The 25,058-nt window shown below is 39.7% G+C and overlaps 1 protein-coding gene across 2 annotated transcripts; it reads right to left on the minus strand.

Annotated features, from left to right (window-relative positions):
• Positions 1 to 671: 671 nt before the first annotated feature.
• LOC111600424 lies at positions 672 to 24,523 on the minus strand. Of its 2 annotated transcripts, none has more exons than XM_023316507.2 (5): positions 24,425 to 24,523; positions 2,353 to 5,259; positions 2,159 to 2,296; positions 1,386 to 1,593; positions 672 to 1,326 (listed from the first exon to the last, which is right to left on the minus strand). In XM_023316507.2, exons 1-5 carry the CDS (start codon positions 24,521 to 24,523, stop codon positions 1,016 to 1,018), a joined length of 3,663 nt encoding a protein of 1,220 aa, XP_023172275.2. In that variant the 3' UTR covers positions 672 to 1,015. The 2 variants fall into 2 exon arrangements, with proteins under 2 accessions (XP_023172275.2, XP_023172276.2); XM_023316508.2 differs by lacking the exon at positions 24,425 to 24,523 and adding an exon at positions 5,327 to 5,406.
• Between the last annotated feature and the right edge of the window lie 535 nt (positions 24,524 to 25,058).

Consider the following 25,058-nt stretch of genomic DNA (forward strand, 5'->3'; position numbering starts at 1 on the left):
TAGCAGTGACTCAAACCTTTAGCACAATGTGGTCGGGGGTCAATTTGCCGCAAATTTTTCGCTGCTAGACTTTAAACAGTCGCCGCACAACTGTGTGTGTCACTTTGCTTGTCGTTGCCTACAGCTAGTCTTTAAACAATAGTTCTGTAACTGTATTTAGCATTTATCAGTTGTCCCTTAACTATTTAGCAATAGCTCCATAACTGTAGTTAGCATTTTTCAGTTGCTCTTAAAGTGTGAGATATCGTGAGCACAACTGCTCCTCACACAATGCAGCGTAGCTTCGTTCAATTACAACAAACTGTAGAAATTAAGTTTGACACAGTTTTCACTAAACCTTATTTCGTATGCTCAAGTCCAACGCAAAGTGGCCCCAAAACTGTATAAATCATTTAACGGATTGAAACAATAAATGCTCATTTATATATATTTAATATTTATTTTTATATACTTCTTATATAAAACATATAACGCTTCGCATTGTCTTAATTAGAATTCTTAATTGTAAATAATTTTAGATTGGATTTCACGACCAAACAATAAATTAGATATGTATATAAAAACTGTCTTAATCTTAACCCATTTTCTTTCCTCCCCTCGCGTTTTTTAACAAAACATAACTTTTGTACACACATCTCTTGGTATTTGTTCGTTTTTCTCTTTCACTTAAATTAAACTATTTCTATTTTTAATGACTGTTTATGAAAGCGAAAGAAGAAAATACAGAAATAACCTTAATGGAAGCACCAAAACTTTTTGTTTTCTGCTAATATTTCGTTGTTGTTATTATTGTTGTTGCACCAATTCTGTAGACGATCGCGATATTTGTGGCAAGATTTCACTAACAATTTGCTGCTGATTCGTATGTAAACTACAAAGAAAATTACCCCCCGAAAAGTTTGGTCGACGCAACCAAAACAAAAATTACGCAAAAAAACTTAATCGACTAAGAAGCTGCAACAGAAAACCAATGCCCACTATCAAAGCGGGGCTGCAGTCGCAGGCTCGAGCTTCTCTACGCCAGCACGCCGTCCAATGCATGGATGACACCATTTGTGGCTGGTATGTTGGAGGTGACCATCTGGGCATCGTTCACCTTGATCTTGCCAGCTGAGGTCTTTTGCAGCACAACCGTTTTGCCGGTGTACAGCGAGTCCTTCACCTGATAGAAGCGCATGCCGGCCGAGAAGAGTGCCCCGGGCACAATGTGCTTCATGGCGAACTGTTCGGCTGCCTCCTTGTCTGTGTACAGCTTCTCCAGCGTATCGGAGTCCAGTTCGCTAAAGCTCTTGTCCACCGGCGCAAAGACTGTGTACGTCTTGACACCTGCAAGGGAAGTTTAATTAATTTCTATTACTTTACGTCGTAAGTGCCATAGTTCTTACCCTTGCCTTGCAATTTCTCGGACATGCCAGAGGTGTACAAAATCTTTAGGAAGTTCGAGAAGCGACCCTCGCGATCCGATTGCAATGTCTGCAGCAAATCGCCCACGGGCAGGGGGAACATAACACGATCCACGGCATGTGCCACGCCCTGCGGTATCTTAATGTCCTTCTTGTTCAGCACAACCATTGCTCCATTAATGGTGGTGAGCTAAAATGGAATGAGGAAACATTGCAAATGTATTTCTAATGTATGAAAAGTTTTTATCATGCTAAATAAAAGACTAAAACTCCTTTTCAATAAGTCAATTATTTAGTCATATGAGAAAATTCCTATACACAGCATCGATTGGCTTACTCTTATAGCTCTAACATCAATCACTTTATCAGTTATGTCAGTTTGTCAGCGACTCATTCAGCCACTCTATCAGCCAGTTTGCCTGCGTCTGCCTGTCCCTCTACATATCACTCAGTCAGTCAATCATATTGTAGAGCTATTGTAAGCTGGGCCAGTCGCTTGCTCTTAAAGCTTCAGCTATGAATGATGGCTTACATCAATCAATCTGACGGCCAAAAGGTTTATCACTCAGCCTGCTTTTCAGTCAGTTAGCTCTGCCAATCGGGGCTGTGAAGAGTACATCAATCAATCAATCTCTCTGTCTGTTTATCAGCAAATCATCTCATCGTAATATCATAATTGTAAGCTCTCGCCCCACGACTCTTCAGACTGGCTTTCCATCCCAGTAATGGGATTCATTATCTAAATTTAGGCTTACAGTAACATCGTTCCACTCCTGATCGTGCATATTATACTGATTGACGCGCAGCTGTGTGCCTGCCAAGGACACGCCCGTCATCTCGTCCTGCAAAGTGGCGATCTCAAAGGCGCCAGGAATGACGTGATGCAAAAGCAGCTGCAAAGGGCAATAAAGGTGAGTATACAAACAGATTAGATTGAGGCACCGCTTACGCCACTCAACAGTCGAGGATTCGATTGGAACTTCTCCTCGGCCCGCTCGGGTCCACCAAGCTGGACGAGCAGATTCTTGAAGGCCTTGTCGGTGGGCACAAAGATCGTATAGGGACCCGTTTCGTTGAGTATGCTGTCCAGGCCGCTTTGACGCAGATATTTGGCCATGGCGAAAAGTCCATTGCTCTTGAGTATCTGCAGCAGATCCTCACTGGGGTTCGAGAGCACCGACGCGCCACCTGTGGAGGCAGCCTTCTCTGTATTCTCAGTTTCCTGCACTAAGGCATCGGCATATTGTGGGGGCGTCTGTTGCTCTGGCGTCTGCGTAATGTCCGACAGACGCTCCGTTACCACCGGCAGATGTGTGGAGACGCCGCCCACATACGGTGACTGAGTGACAGGTGAAGCGTGATAGACGGGTCCAGGCGTGGTGCGTATCAAGCTGGCGGCAGCAGCGCTAGCAGTGCTGCTGCTCTCATAGAGACCCGTGAAGCGGGGCGTATAGGGCGTACTGGTGGTGATGGTAGTGCTGATGGGCGTGGTGCTGGTTGTGGTGGATGTGCGCGATGGATGATACTGGCGATGATTGCTGGGCGTGTTCCTCGAGACGAAGGGCGCTGGAGTCGTGGAGGTCGTTGTATAGACTATTCTAGCTGTGGTTGTGCTGGGTGGTGCGCGCGTCGTTGTCGTAGTGGTGGTCTGTATAATCTTGCCGCTCTTAATCTCGACGACCTCATCGTTGGGTAGTGTCAAGCGATAGACAGATGGAGGCAGCTTAATCTCTCCGCTGCGAATGCGTTCCAGAATGCTCTCGACCTCGGCGCCCGTTTGCTTGGTCTCCTTCTCGCCGTTGGCCTTGACGCCCTGGATCTTAAAGCTGCCATCGGCCTGCTCCTCCAGATACACATATGTTGCCTTCTTCTTGGGTGGTGCTGTGGGCGGTGCTGGCGTGGCTTTGCCAGAGTCCGAGCTCAATCCCTCGATTTCATAGCCATCGGGTATGAGACCACGTTTCGCTAGCTCCTCTAGTGTGGGTGGACTATCCGAATCGGAGGTGATGACCGCTGAGCTGGCAATACTGTTGGCGCCGTTTGTCACGCCCTGGATATCACCAGCGCCACCGCCGTACAGTGCAGCCAGGCTGGATAAGTCAACTCCGCCGGGCAGTGCTTGAGTGGGTAGCGTATCTGATTCCTGTGGATCGGGTGAGCGTAAGATTTGCACCTTGCCACCGCCGGGCAGCACCAGATCCTTACTCTTGCTTGGCGCCACATCACTGAGACTAAGCTTGGCTTCCGTGCCGAGCGCCTGCTGTGCCAGCAGCGCCTGCAGCTGATCCTGAGAATAGGCCTGTTGTCCTTGCACGAGGTTTGGGTCAGTGGTGCGTATGACCTGCACACGCTGACCATTAGGCAGCACCAGATCCATTTCATCGTACGTCTTATTGCCGGTCAGTGGCTGTTGAGGCGCCTCCGACAAAGCCGCCTTCAGCTGCTTAAGCAGATCCTCGCGTGCAATTGTCTTCACGGGTTTTTTGCTGCCCAGCTTCGTGGTGCTATACTTGCCCAGCTCCGCCTTGACTTGGGAGTAGATGTTCTTCTTGGGCGTGGTGCTAGCCTCTGTGGTGGTGGTGGTGGTTGTAGTGGTTGTGGTGGTTGTTGTAGGATGCTCTTTGTAATATTGTTGCAGAGCGCTGTTGAATTGGTTGTATTCCGTGGGATGGGCAACGGGTCGGCCACGTGGCGGTTGCACATACTGTGGCTGTGGTGGATAGTTGTTATGCTGGCTAATGATGGTGGGCAGAACATGCTGCTTGATGGCATGTTGCTTGGCAACGAACTCCTCGTGCTGTTGGCGCACCTTGTGCTGCGACTTCTCGTACTGCTTCGCCACGAATTGCTCGTGTTTCTGTATCAACTTCTGTTTGTATTCCTGATCGGCTGGCTGCGCCTGCGGTCCATTGCTGATGAACTGATGTTGTTGTTGGGGGAACTGTTGTTGCTGTTGCTGCTGCTGTTGTTGGAAAGTCTCACGAGAGGGCTGAGCAGGAAAAGCTGTCGAAGGCAGATTGTTAAAGATTTGCGGCAAAGGCAGACCCAGCTGTGGTGTCAATGCATATTGCTGTTGCTGCTGCTGTGGTTGCTGCAGTTGTTGCTGTTGTGACTGCTGTAGCTGCTGCTGCTGCTGCTGTATCTGCTGCTGCTGTTGTTGCTGATAGTTCAACGACGATTGCTGCAACGTCTGGAAAGTGGGCACGGGCGCTAGGCTGGGTAGCTTCTGTGTGGTCTGTTGGCCAAACTGTTGGGGTTGCTGGTAAGTAAATTGCTGCTGTTGCTGTGGCAGTGTCTGCTGCTGTTGCTGCTGCTGATAAGCCTGAGCTGGAAATGCTGTCGATTGTAGTCGTGAGTCAGGAAATTGCTTGTGGCGCAGGGGCTGCTGCTGCTGCTGTTGCTGCTGCGAGCTAGCATAGTTGCGCAAATCCAAAAAGTTCTGATGGTGCAGGTCAAGATTGCTGGCAGTTGAGGGCAACTGTTGCTGCTGCTGCTGCTGTTGCTGTTGCTGTTGCAGTGGTGCTTGCGGGTACTGTGGCGCAGTTTGCAGTTGGGTTTGCGTGGAGCGCTGGAACTGCTGATTAATGTGAGGAGTTTGCTGTTGCTGCTGGTGTTGCACTTGTTGCTGCTGCGGGAATTGCTGCGAGAAGCGATGTGGCTGCTGGATGTGGTGCTGCTGCTGTTGTGGGTGGTGATGATGATGGTGTGTATGCTGCTGACGATGCTGCTGTTGCGGAGGAATGGGTAGCTCCACGCCAGCTTGCACAAAGTTCTGTTGATTATATTGCTGCTGCAGATTCAGCTGACGACGATGGCCATTATGGAATGGATGGGGATGCGGATGCGGATGCGGCGGCTGTAAGAAATAAGCATGATTTTATTAGGTTGAGCAAATATTAGCTTAATAAATTAGATATCTTAACCATGGCATATAGTTGCTATTTTCTGTAGGAGTTGGTAATAAAAATAAATTTGCATCAAATGAACAGCAGCAAACATAGACACATGACACAAATAGGGTAATGACCATTTACAATAACGGTATTACATGTTGTTACATAACTCGCTATCGACATTAATTCCCAAAGCAAAAACCAGATTTATCGCTAACGAAATTGAAAACTGGCAACAGAAAATTATTCATTGACTGATCAAAAGTGGGCTGGTTCCCCTCTTCAACGCCACAAAACAACCGCCACATCGTTCATATGAACCAGTTTTGTTTGTTGGCCAATGTCTGCTCCATATTTGATAGCAACAACAACAGTAGTGCGTCGACCGTGGAGTCCTTTAAAAAATAGAGTCAAAGTCAGTGAAGAAAAAACTAGTCAAAGCCATGAACTTGTCCGCAATTATGTTACTTAAACCGGATTACAGCAAAAGTAAGGCGAAAGTACGCAAGTGACGTCATAGTAAATAAATTTATTGCGTTCTTTTGCATTCCACTGTAAACAGAAAGAGACCAAGCGAAAGGCAGAACAATTAAAGTTGTCCGCTTACCAAGGGAAATACGAATTTCGAAATCGAAAGAGGAGCACACGAACACGCACTCAATTCAAGTGAACTACGAATTTCGAAATCGAAAGAGTAGACGAAGACGCACTCAATTCGAGTTGCGCTCATTATTTGTTCTATGCTATTCACTGTGACGGCGTATGCTGATCACAATTCTATTGTTGGTATGTTTTTGTTTTAATTGTCTCCTTTCGTGTGTCTGACAAACAAATTGTGGACAAAATAATTAATTGATTATTACTAAAATTTGATTGGGTGAGATTTTCTTTGTCAGAAATACAATATGAATGATTTCTGCCAATTAACCTTGCTTGCAATATATCTAATCAGCTTATTAGCCTTGACCCAATTTGAGTTGCATATTGAGTTATCGATAACTATTGCGTTAAGGATAGAGTATCGTCCTGGGCGCTTGCTTGTTTTGTTATTGAAATGGTAAGATATTTTTAAGTATAATAAATGTAAGATAATAAAGATATAATCAGCTGGGAGTGTATAATGTAACAAGGTGTGTCGGAATTATGATTGAAGATAAATTCAAAAGAGAGATCTTGAAGCAGCCGTCAAATTGCGTCGCAGTTTACAAATTGAGACATTTGATTGACGCCATTTGCTTCCGCACAATTGATGCTCTGCTGCTGCTGAAAAAAGTTGTGTTGCAATACCCAACATTTCTTTTGTTTTCAATTGTTGCAATTGTAAAGCGCCGCCTGGGATCTTCCACAAAACTTAAGCAGTCTGAGGTAAGTTTTAAAATGCTTGTCATACGCACCGCACACGCATTCCAGTTGGATTGGAATAAAATGGAATGATGCGGCACAAAGAGAGACATAACAAAACGCAGTAAAAAAGAAGATAAACAGTTATTCAACCAGAGAAGATGAGCGGACAGCGTATGCAGGTGTTTGCTGGCTGAGGGATAAGGAGGTACACAAAGACTTATAAAATGCTTAGCAGCATGCATAATTTTCATTGCTCGGAGCCCATAAATCTTATGGCTTTTGCATTATCTTGCGACATTTGGGATGCGTCTGCAAGATTTTCAAAGTTTTATTTATTCCACTGTTCCCCGTCGACGCTAGCCCCAGTGGCTTTTTCTTTTCGCATAGTACTTGTAATTATGTTGTTGACGCTAATGATGCAGCTCATCATCGGCGCCGCCGTCAAAGCTGCCATTCGCGTTAGCTGATTATGCAACAGTCCCACATACTGCAGCAGCAACAGCAGCAGCAGCTTCTCACTTTTATTTTGTATGGCTGTGAAGCCGAACAAAATTGTTGAGTGAATCGGATTTCCAAAGGACTTTGCGGATTGTCGCCAGTTTGATTCTTTTCTTGAACTGAGAACAGTTTTGTAAAGCTTATTCCTATGATTTTATACATGAAATTCAGTTTTTCTGGTACGGCAGCACTCTTTTACTAGAGAGCTCTTACTGGATATCGACTTGAGTAAGTCTACAATTGTCGATATTAACCGAAACCGAAAGCTAATCTATTAAAATTGAGTTCAAGACCTTGTGGCTTGGCGTTCAATGACTTTCCGGGCATCTGTTTTTGCTAAAAATGAAATATATATATTTTTCACACAAAAGATATCTCTTTCAAGATTTTCTTTGGCTTTCGACATAAAAGTTTCCCTCGCTTTTTTATTTAAAATATTTTTTTTTTTTGACAAATTGCACAGCTGGTGAAAACATCAATCAATCAGTCATCAATCAAGTGCCCATAAGCATTGGCACTGTAATCAGCCAACCAAACTTGCCGGACGCTGGCTTTGTACAGACTCAATGAACTCTCAACTGAAAGGGTTCCATAATTTTGCGTCATATTTCATGGGGCATGGAACACGTTGCAAACATGTTAATTTCACGGCTCACACATGCAAAGCGGCTTTCATTTCTCCACTCCGTGCCCGGCCCTGCCCTGCCCGGCCGTCTCATGAATGGGCGCTACGCATGCGCCTTGTATATTATATACCGGGGCAGGTGTAACTGTGTTGTCGGTCGTTGTGGTTGTCACATGCCAACACGAGACCCACATTAGCGCTGCAATGTGGTTTGTAGTGGGCCGTTGTTGCTTGACTGAAGGTGTCAATTGTGTGACAATCAGAGAAGTGTTGGAGTCTCTCGAAATTAACCGAATGATCAGAGCATCAGCTAAAACGGTGGCCATGTCCGAAAACCAAAAGACAATTAATCTTCACATTTTTGATTGTCTGTTCGAGTGAAATTTGATTTCAATGATTGGCAGTTGGGATTTTCATGAGGTCGAACGAATTAGCCATTTGTCTGTCTGCTTATAAAAGCTTTTGTCTAATATTATCTGCTTCTATATGGATTTTTGTCTCATTTCTAATTCGTATTATTTATAGCGCATTTTGGTTGGATCTTCGTGAGTAAGGGAAAAGTTGCTTTTGATTTATTTTTAATTTCTTTTGTAAATATTTTCGAATTGTTAAAAAATCATAATTAATGTATGTGATTACACAAAGAAGATAGCTGAATGCTGACACTGAGATCATTTTGAAGGGATATCAGAAAAATGTGAGATAATTGAATTATTTCTATCCATGCAAATCTTTTTGTCTTTAGCTTGATGGGTTAATTTTATTACATACTCTTTCTCTATTTAGTTAGAAAGGCTTCCACTATATATATCTAGTTTATTGTATATCTTTCAACTTTACAATCAGTTTCGCTTTTCAAATCTTTACGAAGGTCAACGAATAAAGTTAGGTTAGGTCGAAAAGTACCGCAAGGAAAAGCATAACTTTCATAAGCTCACTTTTCTTTTCACACATTTATCTGCTGAGTCTATAACATTTACCTAATAACTAAAGTCGATAAATAACATAACTATTTGGACAACAAAGAAAGTAAAGCCCAGCCCTAAAAGGTGTTTTTTTTTTTGTTTATTACGAAAGCGTTGCATATTAGAGCTGTCATATCAAATGAGCATTATGCTAATGAATAAAGATCAGACATTAAGATGGGAACGTGTACGTAGAAGAAAACGCGGCAGAAGTAGCCGCAAGAGAAGAAGTGAAAACAAGTTTGAAAGAAACATTTTTTCTTAGTCCGTATTAGGGCGTGGAGTCATAATGTTATAACTGTCAGTTACACGACTCTTTAGCTTCGGCTAATTTGTTAATAACTCATAATTGATTTCGCATCACACATCGGCAATAAAAAACAATAAAAACAACAACAGCACAGAAATTGTTTAGTTAACGCCGCGCCAGATGAGTCTCAGAAACAAAAATGTTAAGTCGGTCAAACGAAAGCGAAATCTCAAAATCGAAATTTCTTTTCGGTTTTTTTTGTTTCTGTTTCTGCCTCGCTTTTGTGGCTTTGGAGTGAAAGTGATTTGCGTACACTTGTTGAGCTATAATGCGCTATATGTTAATCAGAATCGTAATGCGCTCTCAGACATCTCTAAGCTCGCCTCAGCTCTCAGGAGAGTGGTAGAAGTCCACACTGGATGTTGTCTTATTTAATTAATTGCCTCTTGGCCATAAATTCTTCAAAGTAATCACTTAACGGTATTGTTGCGCAATGGGCCATGAGTAAATGCTTTTGGCTTAGAGCTAAAAAAAACTTCAGGTACGCAAACTTCAGTTGCAGGCCAACAAGTCGTCAACTCCGTCGGCCAATGGCATCCAAAAACTGTGCGACTAGCCAATGCTGGCCTCGTTAGTTGCTGCTGCTGCTGCGGCGGCTGCCTTTCGTATTTCCTGTACAGGCCCCGCTCCTAACATTGCACTGCGCTGTGCTGAATTGGATTTTTGTTTACTTCTTTGGCGCTTGACTTGACTACTTTTAGCTGTTTTTATATTTCTTCTCTTTTTTTGGGGTCTCTTTTTTCTAGGGCGCCTGCATTTTTGGACACTCGCGGAGATTTCAAGGTTCTTTCTGCTCAGTTAGCGCTGAGGCTGCGCAGCTGCCTTCTAGACATATTTTGTAATCTACAGATGCACATGTCAGTGCTAGAACCGATTTCTTTTTTTGGTCAGTATTAATGAGCTTATTTTTTGTGTGTTTGGTGCTAAATTGAGTTCATTTTTTGTATTATTTTTTTGGGCCTGCTAATTGGCTGCTCTGAATAAAGCTTGTTGACTGCTGTCATCGCATGTACTTGTAGATTTGAATCCATTTATTAATAATAATTGAAGCTAACTGATTTATTGGGTCTGTCAATGCGAAGTGCTTAAACTCAGTCACGTTTAGTAGCTGAAGGCGTGCATGAACTGCTGCAGCTAGGTAAGTATTTCCATGACAACTCGTTCAATTTGTATATCTACTGCTTATGAACAAAATTTTTTCTTAACTCTTGTTCTCACGTATATATTTTTTTAATGAAATTCTGGCTACATATTTCATAGGCTTCTTCATGCTCTTGCTTTGATTATGACACTCTTATTGTGCTTCATTCGTGAATCTTTTCTCGATATTTTATTCACACGTTTGCACATTCTAACAACCTGAAGTTGAAATAGATATTTGTAATGAATGTTGTATCTGCAGTTGCTGCTTGTTGCAATTGTAACTCCATGGCGATTCCATTGGTCTTTTTCCTCTTGAGAGCGCAGTAAATGTTTCTTGAAAGTTCTGCTAGCTTAACACACAAACTCTGCTCTCATTTGCTACTAATTCCATTTTATATTGCTTTATCCATTATACACGCAAATCTTAATATTTTATGTGCTATCCAATTGGATCAAACCAACAAACCTCTGCCAACCTCATTCTCATTGCACGTGAGCTGCGAGTTGAAAAATCATTTTCTCATTCCACCTCACATTCGATAGCTTGTGTAATAGCTGTTAATCTAAATCACAGTGACTCAACTTGTACTCAATGGCTTATCGCAGATCGTAAAGCCCGAACTTAACTGAGAGATCGTGCACACATCATTTTGATTGAATCTGCAATGAATATGCATTTAAATGGAGATCTGCAAAGAACGACGACAGCCGAGAGCCAACAGCAGCCTGAGATCTGTTGTCAATTGGCAAAGCGAACTGGCAAACTGGCCGCCTCATTGGCCGTTGCCACACGGCATCAAAAATGTGCATAATAAGCATTTGATGTTTGCTTTGGTTTTTGGTGTTGCCTGTTGACCAATCTTGAAGATTTGGCAATTGGCCTTTCACTTTTGTATCGACAAATGGCTGCAGTTAGCGAACCAAGCCCTGTCCGAAACTAAAGGCATTTTAATTGCCTACAAAATAGTCTGCGCTCTACGCAAATAAGTAATTAATTCGTGGCCGCACAAAAAGAATGCACAACAACAGCAACAACAGACACAGAAACAGCAACTGAAAGAGAAATTTACATAAAATTGTGTAATTAACTGAAATTTTTCTGGCTAAAAAAGGGGCAAGAAGCAGCAGCGAAAAATGCCTTTCAGCAACACCTACAATTGCGTCCAGTTAAGCCAAGAGGCGCAACGCCAGTCGGTCACATGAAAGCCACCCTAAAAACAGCAGCAACAACGATATTTGCCGCCAGCAACAGAAACAATTGTAAGCACCACAATAACAATAGCAATAACAACTACAACTACAACAAAAGTTATTTAACCAAACGCTTTGAAAAAGAAACTTGGTCAAAAGTTGTGCTTGATATTATCGTCGCGTCGCGTCGCGTCAGTGCAAGCGATGCTAGAGTAGGAAAATGCTCGTAAAACTGTTTATAAATTAGCACAATTTGTCTTGTTCTTCTTCTTCTTCTGTTCACAACAACAAGTGAAAATTGAGGTAGTGCCAGCAATTTTAGTTGGGTCTTATTTTTATTGAAGCTCTGCAGTGGAATAAGCCTAAAGAATGTGGCTAAGAAAATAGTCAATGCTGTGGCTTAGACTATGAAAGCCAACTTTTGTTAGGTTTAGATATGGCTTAATGCACTTCTTAGCCATTTCTTAGAGTGTTGAATACATATGTTTCCTGAAATTATGCTGATACTGGAAGCCAATTGATTGCCTAAGCTAAAAGCTTTACATTCAAATCATTTGTGGTAGGGTGTTTGGGTCTAATGTATTTATTGGCCAAATCTATAAGAATATAGCCATACAAATTTATTTAAAAATAAAAATAAAATTTATTTAATAGTAAGTTAGCTTTCTTAGAATCTCTAGTTTCAAATATTATTATTTTTAATATTTCCAGTCTAATCAATCACATTTGAATATAGATAAAAACCTGCTCAGTTTAGCTGCAGAGTTTATTTGAATAGCTTCAATCAACTGTCAGATATATTCCGTTAAACTTAAGGAAAATGATGCTCAACTAGCAGCAGCAACAGTTGGTTTTGCTTGTCAAATTGGCTTCAATTTGAGCAACAGTTGCTGCAGCAGTTGGTAAATGGCAACTTTTGCATCTGGAAGATGCGAATGCTGTGGCGCAACCTGTGCAGCATGCAGATTGCATAAGTGTTGCCTGTGGCAACAACAACATGTTGCAGCTAGCAATTAACGCAATCAGAAACGTTAACGCTTGCCACAAGAAGTGGCAGGCGAAATGTGTGTTGCGCATTGAGCAGACTAATTGAATGTGTGGCATGTAAATTAGCTGGAATTGGGCTAAAATGCCAATGGCCAAGAGTGAGCTGCAAACAGTTTCCTGACAACACCTACGCGCCGCGCTGCTGGTGCTGCTGCTGCTGCTGTTGCTGTTGCTGCTGTTGTGGCCACTAGCTGCTGCTACCTGCATATCTCTAGTGTCTAGTGTGTGGCATGCCTAATTTGACACACACTCCGACACTTTACGAGCCACGCGAGATTTATGCTATCATTAGCGTCGACTTTGTATCTGTCTGAGCGCTTCAGCTTTTCAGCAATTGTAATTTAAATAAACCCACTTTTTTGGCTTTGTTGGTCAGGCTTAAGCTGCATGTGAAAATCGAGGTTTATGTGCCAGTTAATTTAAATGTTCAAATGGTTAATTGCAATTGTTTACTTCAAGTCTGCTTGAGATGATTTCGTCTTGGAGAAAGAGTTATTAACTAAGCTGTGAAGGAAAACATGAAAGAAACGGCTTTTGATTAGCGGATATATTAAGAAAAAGAAGTAAACAAAGGGAGAGAGAGTGAGGAAGAGGGGAAGTACCGCAGTGCAAGAGTTCAGCTAGTTAGAAAGTTCATAAAGGTGATCTAAGCAAACTAAAGCATACAAAAAATTAGAGTTTACATATTTATGTTTAGTTAGAGAATTTTAATAAGAATTGACTCTGTTCTCTAGATCGTTTGATCAGTATCAACGCAAAGTCTTATCTCATTATACAAAGTCGAAAAGATATTGCAGTATTAACTCAAAGATCATAATCGTTATAGAGCATTTGGCAAAGTTTGAATTGGAGTTTCGCTGCTAACAGCTTAAGGAGGACAAGGCATAAAGAGTTTGCTTTGAAGGCCTTTACTCCAGTACTAAAATCACGCAAATAAAAAAAGAACATTGAGTTCATGTTAACATCAGAAACTCATGAGTACCCCACTAAACAAATATGCAACAATAGCGCACACAACATTATTCATTTTCTAGTGCAACAATGCAGATCTCAGTTAGTAGTCTGCCTGCATCCATTGGTGCGATAGAAGTTGCCTCAATTTATTGCCAGCCAAACGTTGGTCTCTGTGATTTTCGTATCGACAGATTATTAGAGTACTGGCAACTACTCTTCAAAGTATTCGAACGTAAATTGGACAAGTACTGACAACTGGGATGCCATTCCGTACCTTCATATTGGCTTTAGAAGACAGCATGGAGCACCGCAACAGGTACACAGAGCTGTACCCACTAAACCACTGTACAACTAAAGAAACTACATTGGATGCTGAGAGCCTCGTATAGCAGCTAAGCCGCCATCTACGAGGCTATAGTTGCAAGAAAGTGAGAGAAGGAGAGGCAGATAAAGAAAGAGAGAGACAGAGAAATAAAGAAAGAAAGAGAAGTTATACTGAAATCAATGAGATAAGTGCATATGCATAAGTAGGTTTCTGTAGTAGATCAATAAGACATAACACTGTAATTAGGTCAAATACATATATATATATATATATATATAAATTGATATATGATATATATAGAATATTGATTTAAAACATAAAAAATAGAAGAGATGAGGAAATGCATATAAAATAGTTATATTGATAAGCTGAATGCAATTTTGTCAGAGTTAAAGATGTGTATATAAGCAAAGCTTAACAGAGAAGTTAATTAAGGTGTCGACTTGCTTAAAATTATTCAGTTTAACTGTTAGCAAACAATTCAAACCACCACAAAAAAGTACAGAGTGGCTCACAAATATCCTCAAGCTGTTTTTCCGCCCAGTTATTATTGCTTAATTCAACTCAGCACTTATTGAAACATCATAAAAGATCTAACACTTCATCAAGCTGACAAGCAAACACTCAATTGCAACAATAGCAAAAGCAACAGCCACAGAAACAACACACGCTTACAATTTGCAAGTCAACAGCCCACAAATAACAACTAAAAACAATAATGATAATGATAATAATAATAAATAATAAATAATAAATAATAACCTTTAAAAATACCCATAATTATGGCAAGACAAATTGCGTGCTGGGCGCACATTAGAGCCGCGGTTAATATATTTGTAGAAATAAATTTAAATAGATATATACAAAAAATTAACTGCAATTTTACTTTCCAATTCAATAAATTTAGCGCACGCAGTACGCGACGTTGCGTGTCTCGCGTGTGTATCTGTATCTGTATCTTCAGCTGGCCAGTTGTACGAAGTATCTGCAGTTGGTCTTTTGTGCAGCTTCAGTTGTTTGAAGCAGACAGTTGGCCAAGATTTATATGCCTCACTTTCGCGCTCGAGTTTGGGCTGGAGCGTTGGCCAAAAACGTAAACACAATGGCCAAGTTAAGAGAACCGTCAACAATTACGCTTTCAGTGCGCTGCCTCGGCGCACATTTTGCATTCATCTGGCGCCGACAGAAATTCAAATTTCATAACTTTAAATATAGTTTCATTGACAGACACAGCCAACACGCCCAAACTCTCAACTCTCATCACAATAAGTTATACAGTCTTTTGTCTAGTTTAGCGCATTTGTCTGCGAAGCCTTTTGCATAACTCTTAAGCATTATTTTAATGTTTGCTTTTTTTTCTTTCTACAATCTTTGCAAAAAGCAAAAATATATGTATTATTTATATAGTACGTGCAGTCGTATTTACTTTTGTATTCAAAGATATTCAATGCTGATTATTTGTCCACTCATCTCACGGGCTGTCACTTCAATTGAGGCGTTCGATTGCAATCAACGCCACGTCCAATATTGAATATGGGTCACAAATAAGCCTCGTCTCTATATGCTGAGCTATACAACAATATTTGTTCAGATGAGTTGCAAACTTGACCTTTGTCGAGCTTTACGAATAACTAGAAATTTCATATATTGAGTTGACTTTGAGGCTGAATCATTTGTGTGGGATTTGTGGCGAGAGAGCTGAATGTGCGCAAAAGTCAAAGAATGTGAATCGATAGATTTGGGCAGACTTTTCAAGACAAATTATTGCAATATATAGCTACTACTACTACTGTTATAAGCTGTCTTGAATACTAGTGACCTTTCTTTATATTAATATTTACATTGCTGAGATAAAAGGTCTTCAGATCTTAAATAGCTACTTGAATTTTATAGATGCATGTGTATATCTCATACATATAAATGTGAAGCTTAAAGATATATATATATTTGTCAGATATGAAACTAAAGCTTAAAGATATATATAAATATATATTTGATAGACACAAAAGTAAAGCTTAGCCAGTTGGCTCATTAGATCTTCCATAGTTGCTTCAATTTTATAGATGAAAATTTATATATATATATAAATGCCACGATATGATTATAAAGTTATATACATTTATCAGACATAAAAGCAAAGCAAAGTAGTCTCTTGGCTCTTCCCGGCTGCAACATTTACTTTGTTTCCAACTCTTACTCAAGCATTCCAGTCGCTCAGCCAAAACCGCAGCTCGCATACCTAAATTGCAACTTTACGGTTTAGATCTTTCTTGAAATTTCATTTTAATGCATTAATTACACATTAGCATTAGCCGCAGTTGAAGTTTTTTTAGTTGCTTTGACTGTGCCTCGTGTTGAATGCATTTGAACATGCGATTGCATTTTTCAAGCCTCGGGCCGCTCGGCCGCCCGCCTGGAGCTGGCTGACTCTGTGTCAATTGCAGCTCCTCCATTGTTTGCCGAAATGAAATGAAAACTTTTGTGTGCATATTTCTTCAGGTGGAATTCATAATTTATAGGTTAGCAGTGCGCAAGGTAAAAGTCGAAATCTGACAACACGAAACAGAATTCTTTTCGTTTTCATTTATATATATATTTTTTTTACACTATTTGCCAAAGCTCAACAATTAAGTCATTTTCAGATCATATCGACAGCCTAATTAACCAGGCAGGCTCCTAAAGCCGCTTCTGTTCAACTCTGTTGTTGGAATTGCTGCTGCTGTGGCTCTCGTGTCTGGCTGCTGGTCACGCAAACTCTGCACTTGCGTCGTTTTTCCGCGAAACGCTATTAAGAGCTGTCCCCCGACATGCAAATTAGTTTTGTTTTGTAGATGTCTCGGCTTTGTGGCCTGACCATAGTCACAATGGCAACGGCAGTAAGTGGAAATGCACTGCATAAGTCAAAGCAGTCAAAGCTTATGCCTCGAAGTCAGTAAACTTTCGCATTTTTGCGCATTTCGTGACAGTTTTTAACAATTGCCTGAACGACGCGACTTTGTCATCGCACTCGACGAGCGAACTGACCATTGTTAAACGGGTTAATAACCCGTGTGGGCCGGGCCAGCAAGCGAACTGTTTAGCAAATTGACTGTTATGATTGGACAGAATGCCTGCCTCAGTTGAAATTTCTCATGGGAAACTGCACAATTTCATGGGCAACTGGGAAGTTGTGATTGGAGTAATAGATAGTTGTGTGCTGGCTCAACTTAATGCTTGTCTAGAATGCCTAGCCTTATCTGCCCATAATTATTGCACTCAAGTCTTTTCTTTGTTTACGTCAGCTTCTGCCTTTTCTTAACACTGAAATGCATTCTTCAACGTTGTGCCTGAAGCACTCACATTGATTCACGTATCTGTAAAGCTGTCATTCCAGTTGTATCTATCTGTGTTTCTTGCGTTCTGCAGGTCTCACTTTCTTTAGGTTTGCATTGGATCTAGCAGTCCCCTAAGTCCCATCCTTAGCTCAAGTCTTTTGCTTTTCTACTCTTGCATCACGTGTATCTTTGCATAACATTTGTCCAGCCGAACTGCAAAGCTGACTTCGCCACTCTAAGTTTATGTTGAAGTACAATTATCATATTTACTAAAAAGTCTGATGTAACTGTGTGCTTTAGCACTGGGTACACATGTTGAGCGCCCATTTCACGGCTGCGCCGACGCAGAAGTCAAAGCACCCGCTCGCTTGCAGTTGGCGCCTGCCTGGCTGTTCCACCCAGCCAACATTTGTAACCCACTTCACACTAGACTGCGGCCAGAGCAGACTGTGCCCAACTGGCGACCAACTGACAGCAGCTACCATTCCTTGCCCTCGCTGCAGCCCCAGCTACAGCTACAACTACGACTCCTACTCCAGCTGCAGCCTCTGTGTTTGTCTTGGTTTTTCTTCCACTTTCAGTTTTCAGCTGGCAGAAAAACACTTTTTTTGCAAGCTTCGCTGAGTTTGTGCGGCGCAGAAGCTTTTCTTCTGTGTGGGGTTTAGTTATTTGTTGTTTCACTGTACAACAACCATTCCATGCCCATGCCCATTCCCATTTCCATTTTCATTTCCATTCCCTGTTGGCTTCTTGCATTTTCCACAGTTGGCGAATAACACATTTTAATTTGTTTTTGCTGCGCATTTGAGTGCATCAGCTGAGCATGCAAGCCGACAAAATATGAGTTCGGCTTTCGATTTCATCGAAGTGAAAATCGCTTAAAAGCTCCAAAGCAACTTTTACGAAATGTAGAGTAGAAATTTGCGAGTGCTACGAATAATTTGAGTAACTCTCTTGGCCACCCCCTCTGCAGCAATCGAACAACATCCATTAGCCAGCTACATAATTTGGATATTTGAATATCTACTCAAATAACCTTTCACCTTTCAGTTTTTTTTTTCAATTACCTCAATTCGTGCAATATTTTTGCATTATTTTATAATGAAAGTTTTGTGTTTTGCGATAGCTCGAAGCTTGGCTGAAAAATCGATCAATATCAATTATCAGCTTAAGTTTTATGGGCTTATTTCTGAGATTATATCAGGCACAGATTATGAAGTTATTTCTAATATATTTAATATTCATCTAACTATTGCATAAGCTCTACAAATTATTTAAAAATTAACGCTTTTCTTTTTCTATTGTAGCTTGCTGAAAGCTTTCTTTTTTATTGAAATCTTTATTATGTTTTTAACGTCAAAGACCGCAAAAATGTCATTAAATAATTGTTTGGCGCGAATTCAAAGTGCAAATCGATAGACTGGCTTTTGCAACTGCTTGGACACCCACTAACAACAACAACAACAACAGCAGCAGCAGCAGCAGCAGCAATAGCAGCTTGCCATGTTAGGCAGTTGTAGAAAAACAAAAACAAATTATGCAACTGCTGCGCTGGCTTGCAACATCTTCGAGGCAGGCCAACCAACCCAAGCGACCGACCCAGCCAGATCTTTGAGGCCGCATTGCTTGAATCTTGTTTTGGAACTCTCTCGCAGCAGCAGCGGCAGCAGCAACAGCAACAAACGCTTCTTCATTTTCACCCAGCAGCAACAACAAAAACGAAAGTGCAACCAGTTGCTGCATGCCACAGAGAAGCAACTGCAGCAGCAGCATCGTCTGGGTCTGTGGGCTTGGTCGAACGCTTACGTGACCGGCGACGAGGATCGTTTGACTTTTTGGCCATATTTGTGTTGAGTTATGGCGAGAAGATGCAGCAACTACAACAACTGCAAATGAAAACCCGTTTCACATGGCGTATGAGTAATGCGGAAGTTGACACTTGCCTTGCTGCGCTCGCTGCTGGGTAAAATTTGCACTCTGATATATTTACTGCACATTGCAGCACTAATTGCGGCATTCATCAGCTCCCCTCCGCGGCACATCGTGCATCGTCCAATTGGACCTGGGCGAAAAGATGGCAAAACTCATTTGGTTTTTGAGCCCCAGCCTCCAATATTAATGATGCACTCGCAACAAATTTGTTGAAAATGCCAAAGAAGATGGCAAAAAAAAAAAAAAAAAAAAAACAAAAAACAAAATTAAATGAAGATGAAGAGACGGAGACGCGGGTAGAGAAAAAGCGTCGCCGTGCAACCTGTCAATAACCAGCGATGAGTTATGTCGCAGACCCTTTTACTTTCTTTTCCCAGCGTCCAAAAGCTGCCCCCAAAGTAGAAGCATTAATGAGCTGCCCCAACCACAGGCCATGTGAAATTTTTCGCTCACAATTTATGTGTGTCTTTATATATATATAGATATTTTAATATAAATATGGGCGTAACTAATACAGGTTGTAGATCAGAGATCATAATGGCTTAATAATTGAGGGAGACGAGTTATAAATGAGGAAATCATTGCTGGACGCTTGAGAGTGGCTGTGTGAGAGGGGACTTTCATTGAATTAGCTTCTACTTTTGTAAATATAGATAGGTAAATTTCATAGTTAATGATGGACTGTTAGAGGCTATATTGACTTTATCTTTATTGTAATGACAAGTTATATATATTTTCTAGACAGTTAATTTTGTATTTCTGTATATTTGATTTATGAGAAGCGCAAAGAGAGGCCGAAAGTTAACTGCTTTATAATACAGCTATAGCAAAACTAATTGAAAGCTAATATATATATGTTTTCTCTATTTTATTTTGGAATTATTTTTAATTGTGTTCAACTTCTAAGAAATTCAGAGTGTTGCTGTCATAGCTTGCTTTGTATTAGTTTCATTTTTGGCTTTTCTTCAGATTGTTTCTGCTCTAGCTGAACTCTTTTGCTGGACATTGTCCTTAACCTTTTGTGCAGCTGTTCGTTTGCCTTATTTGGCTTGCACAATTTTCCAATAGGAGACTTTGGTAGTTGCCAAGTTGCAAAGAAAAACGTGTCAGACCAGATTGCTGCCGTCTGTCTATGCCTCTTCCTCTGCCTCTGCCGCTGTCGCTGTCTCTATCTCTGTCTATTGACATAAGCTGGCTGTGGCAACAGCAACAGCAACGGCAACGGCCTGCGATTACAACAGGCAACAACCCATTGCAAAGTTTTTGGTAAACAAGAAAAATAAAATTCGTATTTTTATTTAATTTTTTTTTTCTTTTAGCCACATCATCATCTTCCTTTTGTCCACGTACAGGAACTGGTCACAGTTTAAAGACCAAGTCGGCTGGTGGCTGTCGGCTGACGCTGGAGTTTCTTTTATGCGATGCTTTTGCCTTTTTGTTTTTGGTATTTCTTAATTTTGTGCCTGATATCAAAGTATGTGCATGTGTGTGTGTGAGCTCTGCGTTTGCAGTTGCCTTTTTGCGTCGTGTAAACAGAAATTGCCACCGACAAACAGACCAGCAACGGCCAACAACTGTTCAGGCCTTACAACAATCCAGGCAACATCTGTCGCCCATCATCTAAACCATGTCCAATGCTCTCCCAGCGTCCAATTGGTTTGCCATGTTACGGTGGCTTTTCTGTCGCCTCACTGCCAAATAGTTGGCATAGCTTTAGCGTCTTTTTTTGGTGTTTTTTGTTTTCAATTTCTCGTCTTAATTTAAATTTTTGTTAATGCTTTTACACATCTCTGTTGACTCCTCAATATTCAATATTTTTTGCTTTCACTTTCGATTGTGTATGAGATGCGTGAATATATAATTAAATAGTTGGCAGCGAGGAAGCCAAGAAGAGTTAAGAAAGCCTAGGATTCTTTTAGTAAGTGCATAATGAGTCTAGCTGCCTCGCAATTAATAAACATTACATTTATTTTATTATAATTTCTGCAATTTGAAATTAAAGACATCTTTTTGAAATAGCTAAATAAAATGCAGGCTATAAATATCTGGGTCTATGTCAACTATATGCCATTAGCATTGTAATAGGCTTACGGCTGAGCAGCTTCAGCATCTTTAATTGGCTGCTGGCAATAATAATAATAAGAGAAATAATGATGATAATAATGAGCAGCAGTTATGTTGGTACATTGAAATCAGTGCTGCAGGCAGCGGCAACTGGCTTAAGATACTTTTGTGTATCTTTGTATCTGCGAGATACGCGCTTGACAGGCCCTTCAACCTGTTTGCGATTTATTGTATGAATTTCAAGTTGTAATTTCTTTTGATTTTGTTGTTTCTTTATTTTTTTATATATTTTTTTGCGCGTGTGTTGTTGCAGAGCGGAGCTTGTCATTCTAGCAGGTTTTGTTGCTGTTGTTGTTATGTGGAAAGTGGGTCAATCGAGAGATCTTTTATACAAATATATTTTGGTTGCATATTTATCGAAAACATAAATTGTTGCTGCTGCTGCTGTGACAAACAGTTAATGGATTTGTGTGTTAAAAAATGAAAGTTGCCTGGCAACTAGAATTTTGGAGTAGTTCAACTAGCCCACGCGCCCAATTATACAAATTGTATATGGATACGACGTCGGTTTTGTTAGTTGAAGTTCGTTAACAGGCGCCACACTAAATCAAATGGCGTCAAATCGATTTCAATTGCTTTGCAATGCATCAAATTGAAGCCCACAAATAAATCAAGTAATTGAACGCTAATCAGACGCAAAGCCAATTAGGCAGCTCTTCGCGCGCTTAGCCCTCGGTTTTGATTTTACTTTGAACTCGATTCACATTTAGTTGAGACTGGCCCAGCATGATTGAGCTGTTGCTGCTGCAGTTGTTGCTGTCGCTAGTTGAGAATTAAATCGAATTCCAATTTCAATTTCAATTTCATTCGGCGCACGTGGAAAAGTGAACCAAATTGTGACTCTGATGAAGCGCTTGATTGGACAGCGCCAACAGTTAATGGAAATAAAGCCAAAGTGTTGAGTGCTGAGTGCCGAGTGCCGAGTGCCGAGTGTTGTTGTTCGGGGCAGGAAGTGCTGCTTAGTCAAACAAATTGAAAATGTAATTGAGCATGCGATTTGCTATGATATAATACATATTACGAAATCAGCTAGCAATTTGTGCCAAAGGATTGTGCGGCAACAACTCAATAATATTATTGAAGTAGAATATTGCATTTGGTTGATTGAGCTTTCATATGGTGCTGCAGATAATTTATGCTTGGAGTGAAATGTATATAGGCTGGTTAATTAAAATCGAAATATGTAAGCTTCTCAATAAATACAAAAATCTTTGCAGACAAGTTTCCATGACAACTTTTTGAGCAAGTCAAAAGCCTTAACAACCCTTTCCCAAATTGAGAAACTCAACTGACTTTAACGGCGCCTTTTATTGACTAAGCTGAAATTTCATTTTTGTTTTGGTATCATAAAAATTGGTCTTTACCCCAAATATTATGAAAATACGTTTATGCAATATGCGCCGCAACGAAAGTGTTGGGTTTTTGAAAACAGAGCAGAAGAAACAAATCCCAATTATGGACATTAGTTCATCCGCAAATCAAAGCCAGCAGCAGCAGCAGCAACAACAAAGAGCGAAAATGACAATCAAATTGGAAATATCATAAATTGTTGCGGCTGGCAGTTGGCAAGTTTGGCTGAGGCCATGAAAGTGAAAACTAACTATAACAGCGGATGCCACAAATGCCACATTGACCAACAAACAAAATACAACAAAAGCTGCAATAACAACAATAGCAAGGGATAAGCTAGATAGATAGATATTTATATATATATATATATATATTTTTTTTTTTTTTTTGTAAATAGCTAATGTCTAACAATTAGGTTGAGCATAGCAGTTAATGATAATTAACATAGCAGTCTGCTTAAATATACATATATATCGGGCTGTAACTGACCTAACTATTGATTTGTGCTTAAGAACTGAAAACACCTTCGCTGACTTGACTCAGTTCAGCTTCTTCAATATCTTTATATATTTTTTTTTCAAGCGAACAGGTTTTTTATCATCTCCGGCTTTAAGCGTTGTCATGACTTTGTGGCTTTTACTCTTCGCTTCCTTTGCATCTTCAAAAAACAACGAAGAAGATATAAATATATATATGTATATATATAAAAAGGGAAAGTTCATTGAGGCAACTCAGTTGCATATTTGTACAATTAATATGAAAATGCCTATGAAAATATTTTGAATAATGGAATAATTTAGCCATGGGCTTTGTGCAAGTCTCTCAATTGTTTTTGGAATGTTTGGAATTTTCCAAGCTAATGTTGCATAATGCAAGTTCGTTTCTATAGTTTATTGGCATATTTATTTGGGCATCTTTTAGCCATTCGGCATTTCTGGCCCATTTTTTGCGGCAACTTTCTTAAAAACTGTGTCAATTCCACTTCAAATAGTATTCACAACTAGAATTCACAATAAATATTTGCATATCATTCAATGGAAATGCAAATTGAGTTATAAATTGTTTGCTATGTCTTTCATATCGATGATGCTTTTGGCACATATTTGGGTTATGAGTTTTTTTGTTTATAAACATTGTCTATGCTTAACTGGAACAGTTCGCTTTGAACTCAATTTGTTGGCAGCCACAACAGCAATTGTCCGAGTGTATAATAATGCCATTTAATATTTATGATATCAAAATAATAATACAATTATATTTGAATCAAAATTGAGTAGAAAAAATGAATGGGACTTAAAATATATTATTTAAAATCTATTTTAAGCTATGCTTTTAGAGAGTGCTAACCTTATTCAATTTTGTTTGAAAATAAATAAAATATACACTATATGATTATATTATATATTAAAAAAATATATTTAACTATTATTGAAAGGGGTTTAACCTTAAAAATATAAAAGTCAAATAACTTATTCAAACAATTTTATTTGCTTCACAAAAGCTTTTTAAAGCCACTGTGCAGGAATGGAAAGAAATTCCGAGCAATTTTGTTTTATGTTACATATATATTAACTAAATATTTAAACAAATATATTTCAATATAGTAAAAAAAAATTAATATGTATTTCAATTTGTATTTTTTTTAATATTAAAGTATATTTTTTGTAATTTTTTAATTAATATATTGAAATATATTTTATATAAATATAATCAAAATTTTTCAAATATAAACTAAAACTTAAAATATTTCAATAAAATATATGTCAATATATATATATATAAATTTCAATATATTTTATTTAAATATTTGAAATAGAATTTCAGTCTATATTTGAGTTAATATTGGAATATATTGCATTAGATTAAAATTAGCTTTAATATATTTAAATAAAAAATTTTTGAATATATATTTTAGTTGATAGTAAAATAAATTTTTCTCAATTTATTTAGTTAATATTTCAATATATTTTATAGTTATATTTGAACATATTTCTCATAGGACTTACTCCATTATGTTGCACCGCATTGGGTGGAATAAATCCTTGTGCATTCGCCGCGATCGTCCACAGGCACAAAGTGCCCCAAAGAGTCAACAAAACTCGCATGATTCACACCAATTTCCCAAGTTAACTTGACTTAATATTTTAAGGTTTTTCCTGTCTTCAAATTTGGTTTCCTTTAATTTTGATTAATTAAATATCGTTGCACTATTTTTGATTGCAAGGCAAAACACGAAATGAATTTTCCAAATTGTCAAAAATGGCGATAAAAAAACACAAAACTGAAATCAACGTTTTTGTTGAAACGTTTTCTATTTGCCTTATGCAAATACAGTTAGTTTTTATTTTTGTTTTGGGTTTTCAACTCTTTTTGTTTTATTTAGTATTCCGTGAGCGTTGGCTGCCGCGGAGTCGTCAGTCGATTGCTAGCCGCAGACACGACTTGTCTGGTAAAAGTTCGATGCTTAACTGAAGATCATTAAGCGTTTGGTAACAATTTAAGCCAAGCCAAAGCGACGAAGATGCCAAAAAAACAAATATGCGAACGACGTGATGCGACGATGAGCGTCGCAACATGTTGCTAGCAACACGAGCAACAGCAGCGGCAACATTTGCTGAGAGCGTTCGCTGCAAAGAGAAA

This window comes from Drosophila hydei, unplaced genomic scaffold, assembly GCF_003285905.1.
Source record: "Drosophila hydei strain 15085-1641.00,03,60 unplaced genomic scaffold, DhydRS2 tig00008124-arrow-arrow-pilon, whole genome shotgun sequence".
Taxonomy (NCBI): domain Eukaryota; kingdom Metazoa; phylum Arthropoda; class Insecta; order Diptera; family Drosophilidae; genus Drosophila; species Drosophila hydei.

What these genes read in the sequence shown, in the direction of transcription:
- LOC111600424 (XM_023316507.2), bottom strand. Translation starts at nt 24,523, where the DNA reads ATGCGAGTTTTGTTGACTCTTTGGGGCACTTTGTGCCTGTGGACGATC. An exon ending in ATCCTCGACTGTTGAGTGGC is followed by an intron (nt 2,297 to 2,352) that starts GTAAGCGGTGCC and finishes TGCCCTTTGCAG; the next exon opens with CTGCTTTTGCATCACGTCAT. An exon ending in AGGAGTGGAACGATGTTACT is followed by an intron (nt 1,594 to 2,158) that starts GTAAGCCTAAAT and finishes ATTCCATTTTAG; the next exon opens with CTCACCACCATTAATGGAGC.